The sequence below is a fragment of the Sitodiplosis mosellana genome, unplaced genomic scaffold (genome assembly GCF_009176505.1).
Source record: "Sitodiplosis mosellana isolate CC-2019 unplaced genomic scaffold, AAFC_SMos_1.0 Smas_scaffold_410, whole genome shotgun sequence".
NCBI classification, from domain to species: domain Eukaryota; kingdom Metazoa; phylum Arthropoda; class Insecta; order Diptera; family Cecidomyiidae; genus Sitodiplosis; species Sitodiplosis mosellana.
Window position 1 is genome coordinate 1 of NW_022595652.1, and position 15829 is coordinate 15829.

Below are 15829 nucleotides of genomic sequence, written 5' to 3' on the forward strand. Positions count from 1 at the left end.
GACATTTTGACTTTATGACGTGTAGTCCATACAAATTTATGATGGCATGCATACAATTTCGTGCATTTCATCATGCATTTATATGGACTACACGTCATAAAGTCAAAATATCCCAATCTCAGCTTACTGAGTTTCTATGCTCAGCATATATCCTCAGCTATCTGTCATTGACTGACAAAATAAAATGAATTCAATGTCATTTTTGTTCGGAACACATTTTCAGTTCTAATTTCTGCATAGCTTCTTCTTAAATGACCCTGAACATTTTTTCTTCGTTCTTCTGAACCCGAACTGATATCGCACAAAAAAACACGATAAATAACTTTCGTTTGGTTTTTTTTTATCATTCAATAAAATTGATGACAAACGCACATTTAGACACGGACAAAGCGAAGTAACAAGAAACCTCAATTTCTCAAACGGTTTTTCCCTCTTTCGCTCACACAACGGTGTGTCCGAACGCGAAACGAAAAACGAATCAACATTCGAATACTTCAGAGCGCGCTTGGAAAAAAAGAAAATCTATATTGCAAGATAATGAATACTGTGTGTAATGAATATATGTGTAAAATAACACTAAATGGAGATGCCGTTACAGTTATAGTTTTTATTCTAACAACAACAGCATAATTATTCGTTTTCTATTTTCGTTTTGGATAAAACACGATAAGCGATTCTTGCTGAGAAAATTTCAAATTGATAACCCGTTTACTTCGTTTTTGTTTTTCGCTTGCCTCAAACTTTATCTCACATACACAAAAACTACTCTAAAATTCAGTGCAACATTTTTTCTTCGACTACTGATGCAGAGTTGAAAGACAAAAAAACGACAAACAAAAAAAACTGAATAGAATTTTTAATAATAGATATTTTATTTGTTGGTCCTTACTTTGGCTATGTGGTTTGCGTCGCACTTGTGTGTTCAAACTGACTGACTGACTGACTGACAAAACTTATGAATGGTGATTATATGGGCGCCATGGCACAAGCACAAGAAGAGAGAGCGAAAAAGAATACACCGAGAGAAGAAGAAGATAATAGCAGTCGAAAAACACCACCAACAACAACAACAACAACAATGCCATCGGATTTTAGTAGTGGAAAACATCAATACACACTGGCACATGCATACAGCGCGTACAAACAGTCAGCGCGCACACTCATATCATACAAAAATATTTGTATATACATGCATCAACTACACCACCATACACGGTCGAATGATGACGGCTCGGAATCTTCCAATCTATATATATACACCTAACAATATGCATATATCGCTTATTTTGTATTGCGTATTGCAACAATACACGAGTGTTGTCTGATGTACACAGCGACGACGACGAAGACAACAATTGGAATGAACCCAAACAAACAAACGAATTATATGATTAAAAAAAGAGTTGATTCTGTTTTTTTTTTATTATTTCACAATTTCAAAAGGCATTTTGCGCCATTGATCAACATTTCAAAAGATAAAAACATATTTTAAATGCACCAATTTTCCAAACTCATTGCACAATGAGCTTGAATCTCATATTGTTGTGTTCACCTGAATTTTTTTTTTCATCTCCGGCATTTCAAAAATATCCACAACTGGGCGGCAGGGGTGGGCTGAAAGTCTTATTCGCTCTTGAAGTTTGGAGCCCGTTTCTCAACAAAGGCGGTCATTCCTTCTAGTCTGTCTTTCTGTAATGTGCAGTGAAGATAGTAAAAAGAATAAATTGAATAAAAAAACCAGTGTCTGAAAAAAAAACTGCGTACCGTTGAAAATGTGGCGTGGAAGGTGCGTTTTTCGAATTTCAGACCCTCTTGCAGTGTCGTTTCGTATGCAGTGTTAACAGCTTCTTTGCATAGTTGAACAATCAATGGTGAATGTGTGCCGATTTTCTCTCCCAATTTAATGGCGCTGTCAACCAATTGATCGGCGGGAAATACTTTGCTGACTAGACCACTCTTTTCGGCTTCGACAGCATCGATCATGTTACCGGTCAAGCAAATTTCCATGGCTTTTGATTTGCCAACGACACGAGTTAAACGTTGAGTACCGCCAGCACCTGGAATCGTGCCGATGGCAATTTCGGGTTGTCCAAATTTCGCCTTATCACCGGCATAAATAATGTCGCACATCATGGCCAATTCGCATCCACCGCCCAGCGCATATCCATTAACCGCCGCAATGATTGGCTTTTGGATGCGTGTCACATTGGTCCAGTCAGACAAGAAATTCGATCGAATACTCTTGGCATATGTGTTGTGTTGCATCTCCTTAATATCAGCACCGGCAGCGAATGCTTTTTCACTGCCAGTCAAAACAATGGCCAAGATCGAATCATCCTTATCATATGTTTGAAGTGCTTGGTTCAGTTCAATCATTAGGCCATTGCACAGGGCATTTAATGCCCTTGGACGATTCAGCGTTACCAATGCAACATTGTTCTTTTCACCAACAACGGTCGTCTTAATAAACTCATACGAAGCTAAATGACGCAGATAAGAGAAGAAAAAAACAACAAAATACCCAAAAATATTAGAAGAGCTGTCTCTAAACAACAACAAGCATAGCTGTGCGACAACATCGCTCAATCGAAAGCATGACATTGCTAAATCGTTTTTAGAAAAACAAACAACAACAACAAATAATTCAATCTCTTTCAAAGGTTAATCAATGTTGATAACGTTTCTGCTTTTTGCAGCAATTAATACGAGAGGAAGAGAGGAAGATAAATATGAACAAATAAAAATAACTTACGGGCACTGGCAAAATGGCGAGTTGTACTGATCAATTTTGGATTTGCAAAAGTTTTCACATTTCCAACTAGCACACGGACGAACGACATTTTCTTGTTTTTTGTGATTCGATTTTATTAGATTGAACGATTCAAAAGAAGTAATACGGAGATTTGGCGGATCTAAGATCTGTTGCTCACTAACGTTACAAATAAACTGAAAATGACGTCTGTGTGTTGCTTCTAAAATCGTATGGAAATTGGTTCGTGCCTTCTTTTTATATTGCGTAGCCGGCAATTTGATGATAAGCTTTGGTTGTCTGTGCATGTGTACGACGTATGCTAGTGTGTATGTGTGTGACAGCCTGTCTACGATTATCCCAACGAGCATCGACACTTGACCGTTTTTATTTTACGCAAGCGCAAGCAATATAATTTTCAAATTTTTGATTGCAATTGGCTCTCCATTCAAATTAGATTCGGATAAGGTTAATATTTTCAAATTTGATTGGATATTTAGCGAAAAAGTTGAAAATTCAATGAAATTCAAATTCACATGGTTTTTGAAAATGATAACAAACCACAACGACAACAAAAGATAGAATCAATGAAAGAAGAAGAAGAAATGAAAAGAATTGGAATAAGAGAGCTAGAGGAAGAAAGACAACGAAATGAAAGGAATATATATATCACCCTTTTGCCTATAGACAGAGCGATACAAAGATTTTTCTCTAGTTTAATAAAAAAGGAACAATTATTGCGACAATTTTCATTCATTTGTCTGAAAACCATCTCTTTATTTTAACTACTTTGTTCGATTGTTACATAAAATGTCGCAAACAATCATACAAGTTAAAAAATGATGCAGAAAAAAAATGGACGAGTTCTTAGTCAAAGAATTGATTTTATCAAAGAGAAACAAAAAACAGAGAGATTGATTGCGAGTTGACATGACAATTATTTGTACTGTAGCTTCAATGGTATATTATTAACTAAAATTTGCAGGCACATCTTCAAGCATTCTTCGACGCTGCTGATCTGTGTGCACGGATAATGTTCAGCGTGTTTCGACAGATAGGTGCAAAACCGTGAGAAATTTTGACGTGCAAAATCTTTATCGAGATCTGTAATACGTTTGATGTCACCGTCGGTCAGCAGTGTGGGTATATCGGCTTCGGTGAGCTTCTGGAAAACGGCATAGTCTTTTTGGCATGGTTCACATTGACACTTGAACTTATATTGTAGCAATAGTTGCTTTTGGCGCACCTCCAGTGGCTCGTGGCTGTGATGATATCTACGACGAAAAAAAAAAAAAATAAAAAAAATTCATTGAAAACAAAGTTTTTGAAATTTCTATAGTTCTATGGTTGAAAATAGTCACGAAATTTTCATAAAATCGATAATATTGAAAATCAAAACACCACTTAAAATGTCCCTCAATACGCTTACCCATAATTATCTAGAATTTCCTCTCCAGCTTTTATCGGCCTCAGCACAAACACGGCAATTTGTGTTCCAATCGGCAGCCGAACGATATTCGGTGAGCAAGCATGATTAATGAGACTGCAGAAGCCAAATGCGCCTGATCCATATGAAACGTCGTCCAAATCATTTGGATCTCTGGCATTGGCAAGTGTTTCCAATCGATGAAAATTGGTCGATGCCGTTTGCAAATGTCGAAAAATGAGTTCCATTAGCAATTTTCGATGGTCGTCGCTCTGCAACAACTCTGCCAATGGTGAATGCTGAATTAATGCCCGATAGATGACGGCCGTGATGACGGCACGTTGAAAGAGATCAGCCGTAGTTCTTTTCGATTGATTGGTTTCGAGGGTGTGAATTGGTTTGTAAAGCTCCGATTTTGGCATATCATTTTGATAGTCCAATGTAAATGCGTTAACTTTGGCTGAGTCTGGATCATGTATGACTTTAAGTAGTGAATCGACACTGTCATAGCTGGTCAGAGCGCATATGGATACACGAACGGCGCTCAATTGAATGATGTTTAACATTTTGAACATGAAATCGATGACGGGACACTCAAAACGATGAAAATGCATGTGCGCTTCGCTGGCACAGTCTTTGCTACAAAACATGGTTGAGGTACAGTATACGCATGGGATCAAATTGTAGTCACATTCTTCCAAGCAATTGGCACATCGTGTATATCGAACCGATGGCAATGTCCAACTACAGAAACTGTCCTCGATTGCAATCACTTTGCCGACGCTCAGATCGCGATTTGTGACGATGTGCCGGCCGAGCTCTTCACTTTCGCGCATCTCCAGACAGTCGGCGATGAAGGGAACCTTTGGGTGGGGTGGGTAGCTGAGTTTCGGCGCTAAAATCACTTCGTCGTCATTATCATCGTCCGTTTTATTTCCGGCTTTGGCTTTCTCTTTGGCCTTTTGCGAATAACACTCGGCTGACCGTTTAATTAGCTTATCCATTAAACGCTCCGGATAACCATGTTCCTTGGCCAATTGAATATTCTCTAAACACAAATCATACTTTTTCCATTCCAAATAAATGGCCGAACGATTCGCATATCCGATTCCCATGTCCTCACTGTCCAGCTCCGCAAAACAAATACTCTGATTGTACAACTCCAATGCCCGAACGTAGTCGCGATTTTTCAGTGAATAAAATTGATTGCCCTGCTTTCGAAAGTCCAAACATTTCTCCGGATCCTTTGCCAATCGAAATGGTACGTCGACCTGGATTTTACTCTGGTGCCACACTTTGTCGGCAAATTCAACTCGTGCCGCATCCGATGTCAATTGATTGAATTCACCCGATAAATCGGCAACTTTGTTCCCATTTTGCAGCTGAAGAAACAATTTATCCGCAATTAAATCGTAAATCGCCATGACCTGCAATCTGGATAAGTTTAAAGATTTAGGTTATGTACTGCCATGGACAGTGGAAATGAAAGTGAAAAGCGTTCCATTCACAAAACACATACACGCACACGATCAATGCAAATGCGAGATATTCGATTCGACAGCGACGGAAAAAATTATTCTCAATTTTGAAAGGGGGTTTTCAAATTTTCATCAATATTCAGTCAGAACTCGGTTTCGTGCGTGTGTGTGTATGTGTGTTGGTCTTGTATCGATTGTCGAATTCATTTATTCCATTTCGAAAATGTGCACCTGTTCAAGTTGCCACATTCATTTACCTTGATTTGGTTCGATAATGAATAATATTACTTAATTTTCTTGTTCGTTCTATTTGTTTCTTGAACTTTTCGACCGCTTCGCGTACACACACCGTTTATCGTCTGGGACACCTCTTTGTCGTTGTTTTTTCGTACCAACCAACCAAAATCACTGCATATGTATGTGAATTGATATATACAATTATGACCGAAGGCTTTTCGTAAATATTGGCATACACACGCAATCAACGATGCGATATATAATGCGTGAACTAGCACGGAACAATTGTCGAATCGAAATCGATAAACACAATTTGTTTTTTAAAAATCGTCGCTGATATTTGAAGTGATTTTGGTTATCAGCCGCTGCTGAACACAACCTTTTCGATTTTTGGAAGGTTCGGATATTACACTCACTACTGTCAGTGTCACACACATCTTATTTGGAAATGTCAAAAAAAGACGCACCAATACATTAAAACATACAGTAGTAACAAACAATCATTCAGAAACATAACAAAGTGGGTTTCGAAAACAAGACATCGATTAACGCCAAAAAATAGGCAATCACTATTCGTATCATCGTAAACAACGGATAAGTTAAACAACTTACGGCAATTTAAAATAATTGTTTGTACTATTCTTAGATAGAGAGAGTTTTTATTTTTTTGACAATTCAACCGCAATCCTGGAATCCATCAACGATATGCCCACCTCAAACGCCTTTTTAATCATCAATTTAGGTAAATTCATGGAAAACCATCCAATCCATTCCCAATTAAAATCGATCAAAATTGTCAAGTTTTCATCATGAAATGTAGAAAATTTACCACCCGTTTAAAATTCCAGGCTGTGAAATGCTGTACGTTATCGATCAACGGCTGAAAGCACAGGGTATTTCATTGGAAAAATCCGCTCAAGGTAATTGATGATTTTTTTTCTGGTTCGGTTTTTATATGCTTTCTTATTTGATTTTCCGAAGAATTTTTAAAAAACAGTTTCAGTAGATTTTTTTTAAGTTTTCAAAATTGTTTTTTTTTTGTTAGTTTCCTTGGTGTTGAAAGTCGCACAAAGTGAAATTTACCTATAATCTATTTGAATGCACAAAGCACAATACTCGAACATTTGTTATATGGAAATTCGGTACTTTGAAAAAAATAACATGGTTATGATGATTATATGTGTTCATTGATCTGCCATTCACTTTAATTGTAAATGAGTTTTCACCTTCATTTTAACCATGAAACCATTTATTGCAACAAAAAAACTTTTGTTTCATTTTGCAGTTCTACGTGACTTGACAAGTGTTTTATTTGATCAAAAGTTGGTGGTGCAGCTGATGAACCCACATCCATGCCAGCATATATTGACTGTGCAACAATGTCGAATTTTGTTGACTGATATTGCTTGCTGTTCGCTGATGCGTTTGGATATGACATCAATGGATAAACTGTGGGATTTGATGGTGATGCTTTTTAAATGGCAACTGTACACCATTCGTGACAATCCCAACCGATTGCTTGAGCTCACCTTTCGCCACATGGACGGTGTGGCAAAATTGATGCCCGAAATGAAGAAAACCTTATTGGTTGATTCAACGAAGCGTTGTTTGATTGAATTCTGGGATGCATGCTCACCGGAAGAGGTCGAACTTTTGATGGGCAAACTGTTGCAATGGATGCAGCCGTTTAATGTAAAAATATCGATTTTAATTCGATCCGGTTTTCAGCGAAATGACGGCACGTTTGAAACGACACCGGGACACATGCAAATTGAACATTTTCAGGTGAGTTTGGACCTTTGCAAAGCTTCGAGTACTCAAACGCTTTACCTATTTTTGACCAACTTTATTTTGTTCCATTTTTGAGTGTTCTCATTTTTGAGACGATTTTTCAAAATACAATTTTTAATGCGAAAATATCGATTTCGATTTTCTTCCTCAGGATTACGTTGACAGCATCGGTGAGAATATTTATGCAAAAAGTGCGAGTGCCTCAAAGTCAAAGTCTCGAAAATTGTCAATAGATCAGCAGAACGAAAAAAGACGAACCTCTTCAGTCAGCAATGAGTTGAGCTCATTGGCACATCAGTTGAATATAGACAATGACATTGTGCCGGAAGAGCCGGTCGATGAGCCAGCTCCAGCGGAAAATTTGGATGAAATGGCCGAAAGATCGAGCAAAAGTGATTTAGTTGTTGACGATGTCAATTGTTCAATGACAACGGAAAATGTTGAAATTGAATGCACCACCGATTCATCGTCAAACTCGGAATTTGTTCATTTGAAGAAGACCACCACTGTGTTGCAAAGCTATCTCGAGCAATTTCAAATGGAGAATATCAAATCGAACGAGAGCAGCGAAACATTTGACGCCACCGAAGAATTGCTCAAAATGTTAGACACGGAAAATAATGAATCGTAAATTGTTCAAAATAACGAACAATTTCTTCATACACAGAAACCAATCAATATACACACGAGTCTTTTTTTCAAGTTCAAATTTATTCTTCTAACAATTTAACAAAAAAGATGATTGAATTTGAACGAATTCAAATGACAAAAATTTACTCCCAAAAAAATCACAAATGAACAAATTTTTAATTGATGATAGAATTGCGCTTACCGATCTCAACGGTTTTTCAGTGAGTTTTGTCCAAACTGTGCTTTTGACCGGCGCAAGATAGCGGTGGCGTCTATTCGCAATTCGCGGAATTTTTAAGAACTATCAATACTTGTTGTTGTTGTCATGAATTTCGCAACAACAAGAAGTATTGATAGTTCCTTAAGTTGCCGCAGATCCTATTTAGGCGCTACCGCTATTCACTGTCACGTCAAATACATTGGTTCTTATGGGAGAGAAGCACAGGTTGGTTTTGTCATTCGCTCAACAAATAGGGTGATGAAAGAACAGGAATTGAACATTTACATAAAGAAGCGAATGGATGTGACAACGAAATTGGATGGAAAATGCCTTAATTATTATATAGAATACACAAACAAATCTTGCATATCATTTATAGGACACTATAGCAATAAGAATTTAAGGACACTTTAGCAAAATTGAATGAAAAAAAGGCCTGAGAATTGAATTTAGAACAATGACAATATTATAATATTGCGACAATAGCAGCAACTATAGCAAAATATTTTTGTTTTATTGTTTTCGATCATTTTTTTCAAAATTTAGTTTTTGGATTCTTGGTTTTCGCGATTCTCTTTTCTCGAATCTCAACATTTTTATTCGATTTTTTTTAAGATTTCCACCTTGTCATTATTTATTTTCTTCGTCTTTCTTCCTTGGTCTTTTCATATATTTTTATTCTTATTATACAATTTTCTTTTGAATTTTCTACATAAATATTTCTACTTGAATATAATCGAAAGTTCATCTCTTTAAAAATTTTGTACTTGAACCAGATTTCCTTTTATTCAGTCATGAAGATGAACATATGTGTAGAAAAATGAATTTTAATTAATTTTTTTTCTGTCAATTTCGTCTGCTCATCGGTTGCACGCAAAATGCTTGCGAACATCAATGTGAATGCAATTTTAGAATTAATTTAGTATTTATAGGAATGTAAAACATCGCTTCTAAAGACAACGAATTGCAATTTCGAATGATTAGAATGGTTTAATTTAGATGTGGCTTTTAGTCCGAAGAATTGAAATGAAGATAAAAGTAAAGATTTTAAGAAATAAAATTTTAATTTCTTTTCTTTATCAAGAGCAAGACTGTATGAAAAATTACTATTGCTACGGCAAAAAAAATTCTCAAGTGAAACTCAATGAGTGCCTTCAACATTGAATGAGAATATCATAGAGCATATGAAAATCTGCTAGAAGACAAACAAAATGGAATAAATCTGTACGTTAATCATATTTTGCACTTGTGATAAATTTAGTAAATCTCTCAAAAAATATACATAAACCGTATTCTCTCTCAATAAAATGTAATAAAATAATATATATAAATAATCGTATTGGCTTCTTATTGTTTGTCTCTCTCTCTTTGTGTGTGTGTGTGTATGTCTGTCTGTCTGTCTGTCTTGGTCTGTCTTAAAACGTGGTTGCATCAGAGTAATGTAACATTGCCCAAATTTTCTTTGATCACAGTTTCCATGACGACCTGGAATACGGTTTGCACATTGGCTGTGTCGGTGGCTGTGGTAAAATGTGGGCATATCACACGACGCGCATTATGATTTCGTTGTAGAAACTTTTTCTGGATAAATAAGGCAGCTTGATCAATATTTCGATCGGGACCTGTAACACAATTAAATAAAAATTCATGACGAGTTGTCGGTTGGGGTAAATGAAATGAGAAATTTTTGAAGTAAATTTATTTGACTTGATTTTACTGTAGAATTTATCGATCGATATTTCATCAATTCATGTTTCTTTGGATAAATTGGCCAAAGTTAATCAAATCTATTTCATTTTTTAAATATTCAAAACTTGTTCGATTCATCCCTGCTCACCTGTATAGTCCGGAAAGAAATTTCGTAGATGTCGACTGCTCGACATGATTTTTTCACGGAATAAATCCAATTTATTGAGGAACAATACGAACGAGGCTTCTTTGAACCAACGATTATTCACGATTTGCTCAAACAAATTGAGACTCTCTTCAAGTCGATTCACCGTTGTGTCTTCCAGCAATGTCATATCGTAGCCGCTGAGCGCAACCACAAACAGCACTGCTCGCACGTCTTCGAAGCAATACACCCATTTTCGGCGTTGAGATCGTTGACCACCAACATCGTACATGCTACGAGTGAAATTTGTTGTAAATTATTTTAATTATACATTTTTCAAAAAGTGTTCCATTTTATGAAATATTACAAGAGCAAGAAACGAAAGTAGAAATTGGTAGAAATGATTTTGGAGATGGTTTTACGTGTTTGAACAGTTTTAGTATTTGATACGGCCAATATCCAATAAAATAAACCAATTGAAAAATTGTCGCGTGAATTCATGTCGAAAGTATTTCTCCTGACGGGTTAGTTTAATAGAGATAACTTGCCTGATAATTGTGTCGTTGACACGAAAGTTGGTTTCGATGATGCCATTGGTACGAACGCGTGCCCGTAGAACATCGGTTGGTGTTGGCATGTAATTATCATCACAAATTCGGTCCATGTTTTCGAAAAGGCTGCGCAAAAAAGAAACAACAACGACTTACATTGATTGATTTGATTCATTATGACAAAGAGTTCATTTGAAAAAAAAAGAGCTCAAAGCCCAACCAAGTGTAGCAAAAAAAAGAGAAGCGGATAGTCATTTAAACTCACTAAAGTGCTGAATCATTGAGCTCGTAATCGTAGCCTCTTGCAACGGCTAATCGAATGCCGCGATCTTTCCATAGTACTTTCAGTGCGCTCCGAACACGATCGATTATTTTGAATTCCATGTCAAAGCAACTGGGGCTGGAAAGTACAATTTCAGCATAGACCTTATTCGATGAGTGCTCCAAATTGATGCGTAACAATCCCATGCCGGTTAATACATATTTCATGGAGGCAAGCAAATTATCCAAAACGGTCGGACGAAAGGCCGATAATTCCGATTGCGAAAATCCATCTGTGTGGATGATTTTCATTTGTTTGACCCATGTACTTTTGCCTGAGATTTAAGTGCGAGTTTAAAAGAGAGAATGGAAAAATCGATTAAGATGTAACTACATTTAACAACGAAGACACACTCTCACCAACGAGATGAACGTCATAAATATATCTATTCAAAAATGTTTGATCAAAAATATTATCATACAAATCTTTAATAAAAAAAAGTCTCAAAAAAATTGTTGAATTAAATTGAAATATCACGAAAAGAAAATCGTTGATAAAATCTCTTTGAAAATCAATTCATTCGACCCAAGCAACCGTTGCGATCGTTAACTGATTGATGATGTAAAAACTATATGCATAGCTCAAATATTTCCAGTGAAATTCGAAGATGTCGTCATTAACCGTTTTCTCTCTTTAAAATTCATGATCCGATAGCATGAGGCTTTTTACGTCACAGAAATGTGTTTACATGTTTATTCATGTTTAAATGATTGAAACTTGCAATTTTGACTACTTTCAGGCGTTGTTGTTGTGTTTTTCAATGCAATTAAGATAGAAACTTTGTGATTACATGTTAATTAATGAATATTTTCAGTAGTTTCGCTCTTGTCACATTCTGCACATTCAGTGTCCATATGAATCAATGTATTTTTGGTTTTTGCTGTCGGATCGTGTTAAAATTAAAATAAGAAAAACAAGTCACAACTTACCGCTTTCGCCAGCGCCGAGCAAAAGTATTTTAAGTACTCTGGGTCGTTCTTTAGCCAATGCATCTAGTTGCTTGTCGATCTCTTCGCTACGCTTACGCGCGATCATTTCATCGCGCTCCAATGTTAGGCACGCACCCATCAATTACATCGAATGGCTAATTGATTTACATTTGAACAACAGCGACATGAACAACTAAAAGTGATGTGCGAATGTCAGAGTCGCGCGTGGACGCGCACACGTTTTCGATCAACCGAGACAAAAAAAAGCGACACCGACAACGACGATGATGATGATGATGATGTTCACCTGTTTGCTGCTCCTTCGCTAAATGGCGATGAAAACAAAGAGAAAAAACTCAGACAGGCTGAATACAAGAGCAGAAATACTATGGCGCTGTTCCACTTGACTTCACTTAATCAATTCACTTATATGAATAACAATAAACACAGCCAATTGAATGTCATCATTTTTTACTCAATTTTGATCAGTCTTTCTCCTCTTTTATTCATCTATTTGGTTTTTGTTCGTTGCTGTCTATTTTATCGCATGTTTTCAATCCAATTTCATCGTTTGCCTTAATTTATTTATTAGCTCGATGCCACTGCTGTTGTTATAGCTTTTTTTTGTTTTAATTATGGTTTTGAATAAAACATAACGAAATAATGACAAGCGAAAGCCGAATTGTTGATTTCAGATAAAAGTAGTAATTTCCATCGAAAATATCGTCGGTGTCGGCAATGAATGGTTGTTTTATACGTTGTGGTTTCGCGTCAAATTACCGAAAATTCATATGATTATCATGACTTTGATATTGTGTGAAAAACCATATGAATCGCGAGTAACAACAAACAAAAACCGAAAATATTACTTAAAGAAAAATGCGGCTGGAAAAAAGCAGATCATATACACATGTGAACATTGTGTATGTGCCTATCTAAACAATAGGCTCATTGCGAGCCCAACACTCGATGTAAATTCATTTGCGTATGCAAAATTAATGTTAAGCCGTTTTTATTTCTTTGCTTCTGTCTATCTCTCGCATTCGCGTTCGCAATTCTTTTGTACTTTTGTGTTTTTCCTAATTTGGATCTGTTTTTTTTTTTCTCTTTCAGCATATATATCAGCTGGAAAAATAGTGTTTAGCGATAAAATTGGTGCATAACACAAAAGGTGCACATACACGTTTGAACCCCACCAAAAAAAGAGAAGTAAAGCGAGTTAAAAGAGAGATAGAGAACTGTATACAGCTGTTATTACAACATATTTTCAAATGGCAAAAAGATTTGCCATTGTTTAATCATTGCATGAACAATGGCACACAAGAAATGGAATGAAACATAAGAAATAACACAGAAAAAAATGAACGAAAGAAGAAAAAATAATGAAAAAAAAAACACAAACGAAGAATTACACATGAAACTGAGTGCGCTTCAAGGGAATGCACAATGTGCATTGCACACACTGAGAAAAGGCTGGAAGGAAATATTCCAACCCTGCGTTGTAAATGTTGTCATTGCAGACGATTTTGTGAATTGTCCAACCATGGTTGGAATTTGACAAGTGCGAAAATGCTATCAATATTCCAACCATGGTTGGACAATCCACAAAATCGTCTGCAATGACAACATTTACAACGCAAGGTTGGAATATTTCCTTCCAGCCTTTTCTCAGTGCATATAGAATTCAGTTCAGCGTTGAAACCATTGAGCCGAAATGGCAATCCTTTTGGAAAAGGGAATGAGAGCATGCATTGCAACAGCAGCATCAACAGCAACAATTTCACGAACTTAATCCGCGGAAAACAAACGATGATCCAAGCGACGCGAACATAAAAACATGAACACACACAAACGCGCGTGGTACAAAGGAAACCAAACGATGAACTTTCAAACAGCAACCGTCGAAAATATACGAGAATCAACATTGAAAGGAGTCAAAGCACATACACAGAACGTACGAAGTAAATGCAAAAAGAAAGAACCGACAAATAGTAAGATGTTGACCAAATCTCTCTCTGTTATGTATGCTGCGTGAACCACACTCAACCATCTCATGGTTCACTCACACACGAGACTGAAGCCAAAAAAAATCAACAACAGAACCAAACACACAACATACAACAAAAGCACCAAACTTGAATAGAATGATTTTTCTTTATTCGCCGTATTTTTGTTTTGTGCACTTTTTTTCAGTCGCTGTTGTTGTTGTTGCTGAATTTGGAGCCGTGAGAATTGTATGTGCAGCAGCGGTTACGGCTATTTTCCGATTGCGATCGAATTTTAGTTCGATCATGCACAAAATCAGCGAACAAAAAAAATGCGTTTTATTCTGTTTTGTTGGGCCGAAGCCAATTTTGGACGATGGATAAATTACACATTTATATGATCGACACCAAATGAAATGGAACGCACATGAAACATTCAATTTATTTTATTTTATTTTTTTCGTTTCAATATGCGATAAATTCGATTCGGACACACAGTATGGTCCTCTTTCAATATGGAATCCAGATTCCGTGTCTTTTTGAACGTTTTTTTTTATTTTATTCATTGGTTTTCCAACAGATTTTGGTATATAATTTCACTTTTTTCATTTCGTTTGGGCTTCTAAACACAATTTCAATTGTTTTCACATGATGAGAAAGAAAAACAGAACTCCCACTGACCACATTACAATTTGATCCTGTTCGGGTCAACACTTACAGATTTACAACACGTTTTGATGGACACTATGAACCGATTCAACTGTATGCCGATTTTTTTTTCTTTTTTCCCACTCAGAATCCCTCTTAATGTAGCTGCATCTTATTACACATTCAATGATGTTTAAATAGTTGAAAATATTTGCCGATGATAAAATGATTGCACTACAAAAAGAAACACAGAAAATAGAACAATTTCAACCACCGAACCAGCTATTCAGTTCAACAAAAACAAACGATATGGCGCACATGTAGCTCAAAGTACATAATGAGAAAAAAGATTGTTTATATTATGCAGCGTGCTTTTTTCTCACTCGGTTCTTCTATCTTAATAACGTCGCTCGCTGTGAGACACATTTATACGTGTGTTTGTGCGAGTCGTTTGTGTGTGGTACGCGATCTATGCTTCGTTCGCCGCAATCCAATTAAAAGAAAAATAATACACTGAACGAATGAGCAGAAAACCAATATCAACGGCTTTTGAATTCTCTAGTCCAGTCACATACACAGAGAAACCAAAACCGAATGAGTCGTTTCTTCACATTGGATATGAAAGCCGTTGCCGCTAAACCAAAAGCCAAGCACCGAACGGTCACACATACCGTCATTTCACTCACACCTACGACCAACATCACTGCAGCCGTTGCACACATGCCGTCCCATTCCCACTCACCGAAATTCAATGGAAAAAGCAACAGGCGATAATCACTCTGAAGTTGACTCGCTTCATACAGCATATTTGTAGATCAAAACATTACGTTTTAAGCATGGTTTAGATTGATATCTGGCTTATATGGCGGTGGTTTTAAATTACAAAATTCAATTTTTTTTGTCTGAACTTGAAGTGATTTTTTTTTTCAAACGATGGAATTAACTCAAGCGAAGAGGTGTGAACGGCTTCCATTTTTCAATAAAAATGCAAAAGTGGTGTGTTGGGTCAAAGCCGTTTCCAAAAATGGT

At 36.5% G+C, this 15829-nt stretch overlaps 4 protein-coding genes across 5 annotated transcripts; 1 reads left to right on the forward strand and 3 right to left on the reverse strand.

Moving 5' to 3' along the window:
• Positions 1-1383: 1383 nt before the first annotated feature.
• Positions 1384-3048, reverse strand: LOC129570857 (probable enoyl-CoA hydratase, mitochondrial). Its single transcript, XM_055450581.1, has 3 exons — positions 2753-3048; positions 1765-2480; positions 1384-1689 (listed from the first exon to the last, which is right to left on the reverse strand). The coding sequence occupies exons 1-3, from the start codon at positions 2838-2840 to the stop codon at positions 1624-1626; spliced, it is 870 nt and encodes a 289-aa protein (XP_055306556.1). The 5' UTR covers positions 2841-3048; the 3' UTR covers positions 1384-1623.
• A 435-nt stretch (positions 3049-3483) lies between these two features.
• LOC129570854 (SET and MYND domain-containing protein 4) lies at positions 3484-6329 on the reverse strand. 2 transcript variants are annotated; one of them, XM_055450576.1, is made up of 3 exons: positions 5911-6329; positions 4179-5609; positions 3484-4023 (listed from the first exon to the last, which is right to left on the reverse strand). In XM_055450576.1, exons 2-3 carry the CDS (start codon positions 5597-5599, stop codon positions 3687-3689), a joined length of 1758 nt encoding a protein of 585 aa, XP_055306551.1. In that variant the 5' UTR covers positions 5600-5609; positions 5911-6329; the 3' UTR covers positions 3484-3686. The 2 variants fall into 2 exon arrangements, with proteins under 2 accessions (XP_055306551.1, XP_055306552.1); XM_055450577.1 differs by having other exon boundaries at positions 4179-6321.
• A 3-nt stretch (positions 6330-6332) lies between these two features.
• Positions 6333-8850, forward strand: LOC129570855 (protein OSCP1). Its single transcript, XM_055450578.1, has 4 exons — positions 6333-6632; positions 6739-6810; positions 7176-7675; positions 7833-8850. The coding sequence occupies exons 1-4, from the start codon at positions 6596-6598 to the stop codon at positions 8310-8312; spliced, it is 1089 nt and encodes a 362-aa protein (XP_055306553.1). The 5' UTR covers positions 6333-6595; the 3' UTR covers positions 8313-8850.
• Positions 8851-9576: 726 nt separating this feature from the next.
• Positions 9577-15409, reverse strand: LOC129570856 (guanine nucleotide-binding protein G(o) subunit alpha-like). The gene is made up of 6 exons (XM_055450579.1): positions 14871-15409; positions 12168-12492; positions 11182-11512; positions 10914-11042; positions 10369-10658; positions 9577-10153 (listed from the first exon to the last, which is right to left on the reverse strand). Exons 2-6 carry the CDS (start codon positions 12304-12306, stop codon positions 9963-9965), a joined length of 1080 nt encoding a protein of 359 aa, XP_055306554.1. The 5' UTR covers positions 12307-12492; positions 14871-15409; the 3' UTR covers positions 9577-9962.
• Positions 15410-15829: the final 420 nt, after the last annotated feature.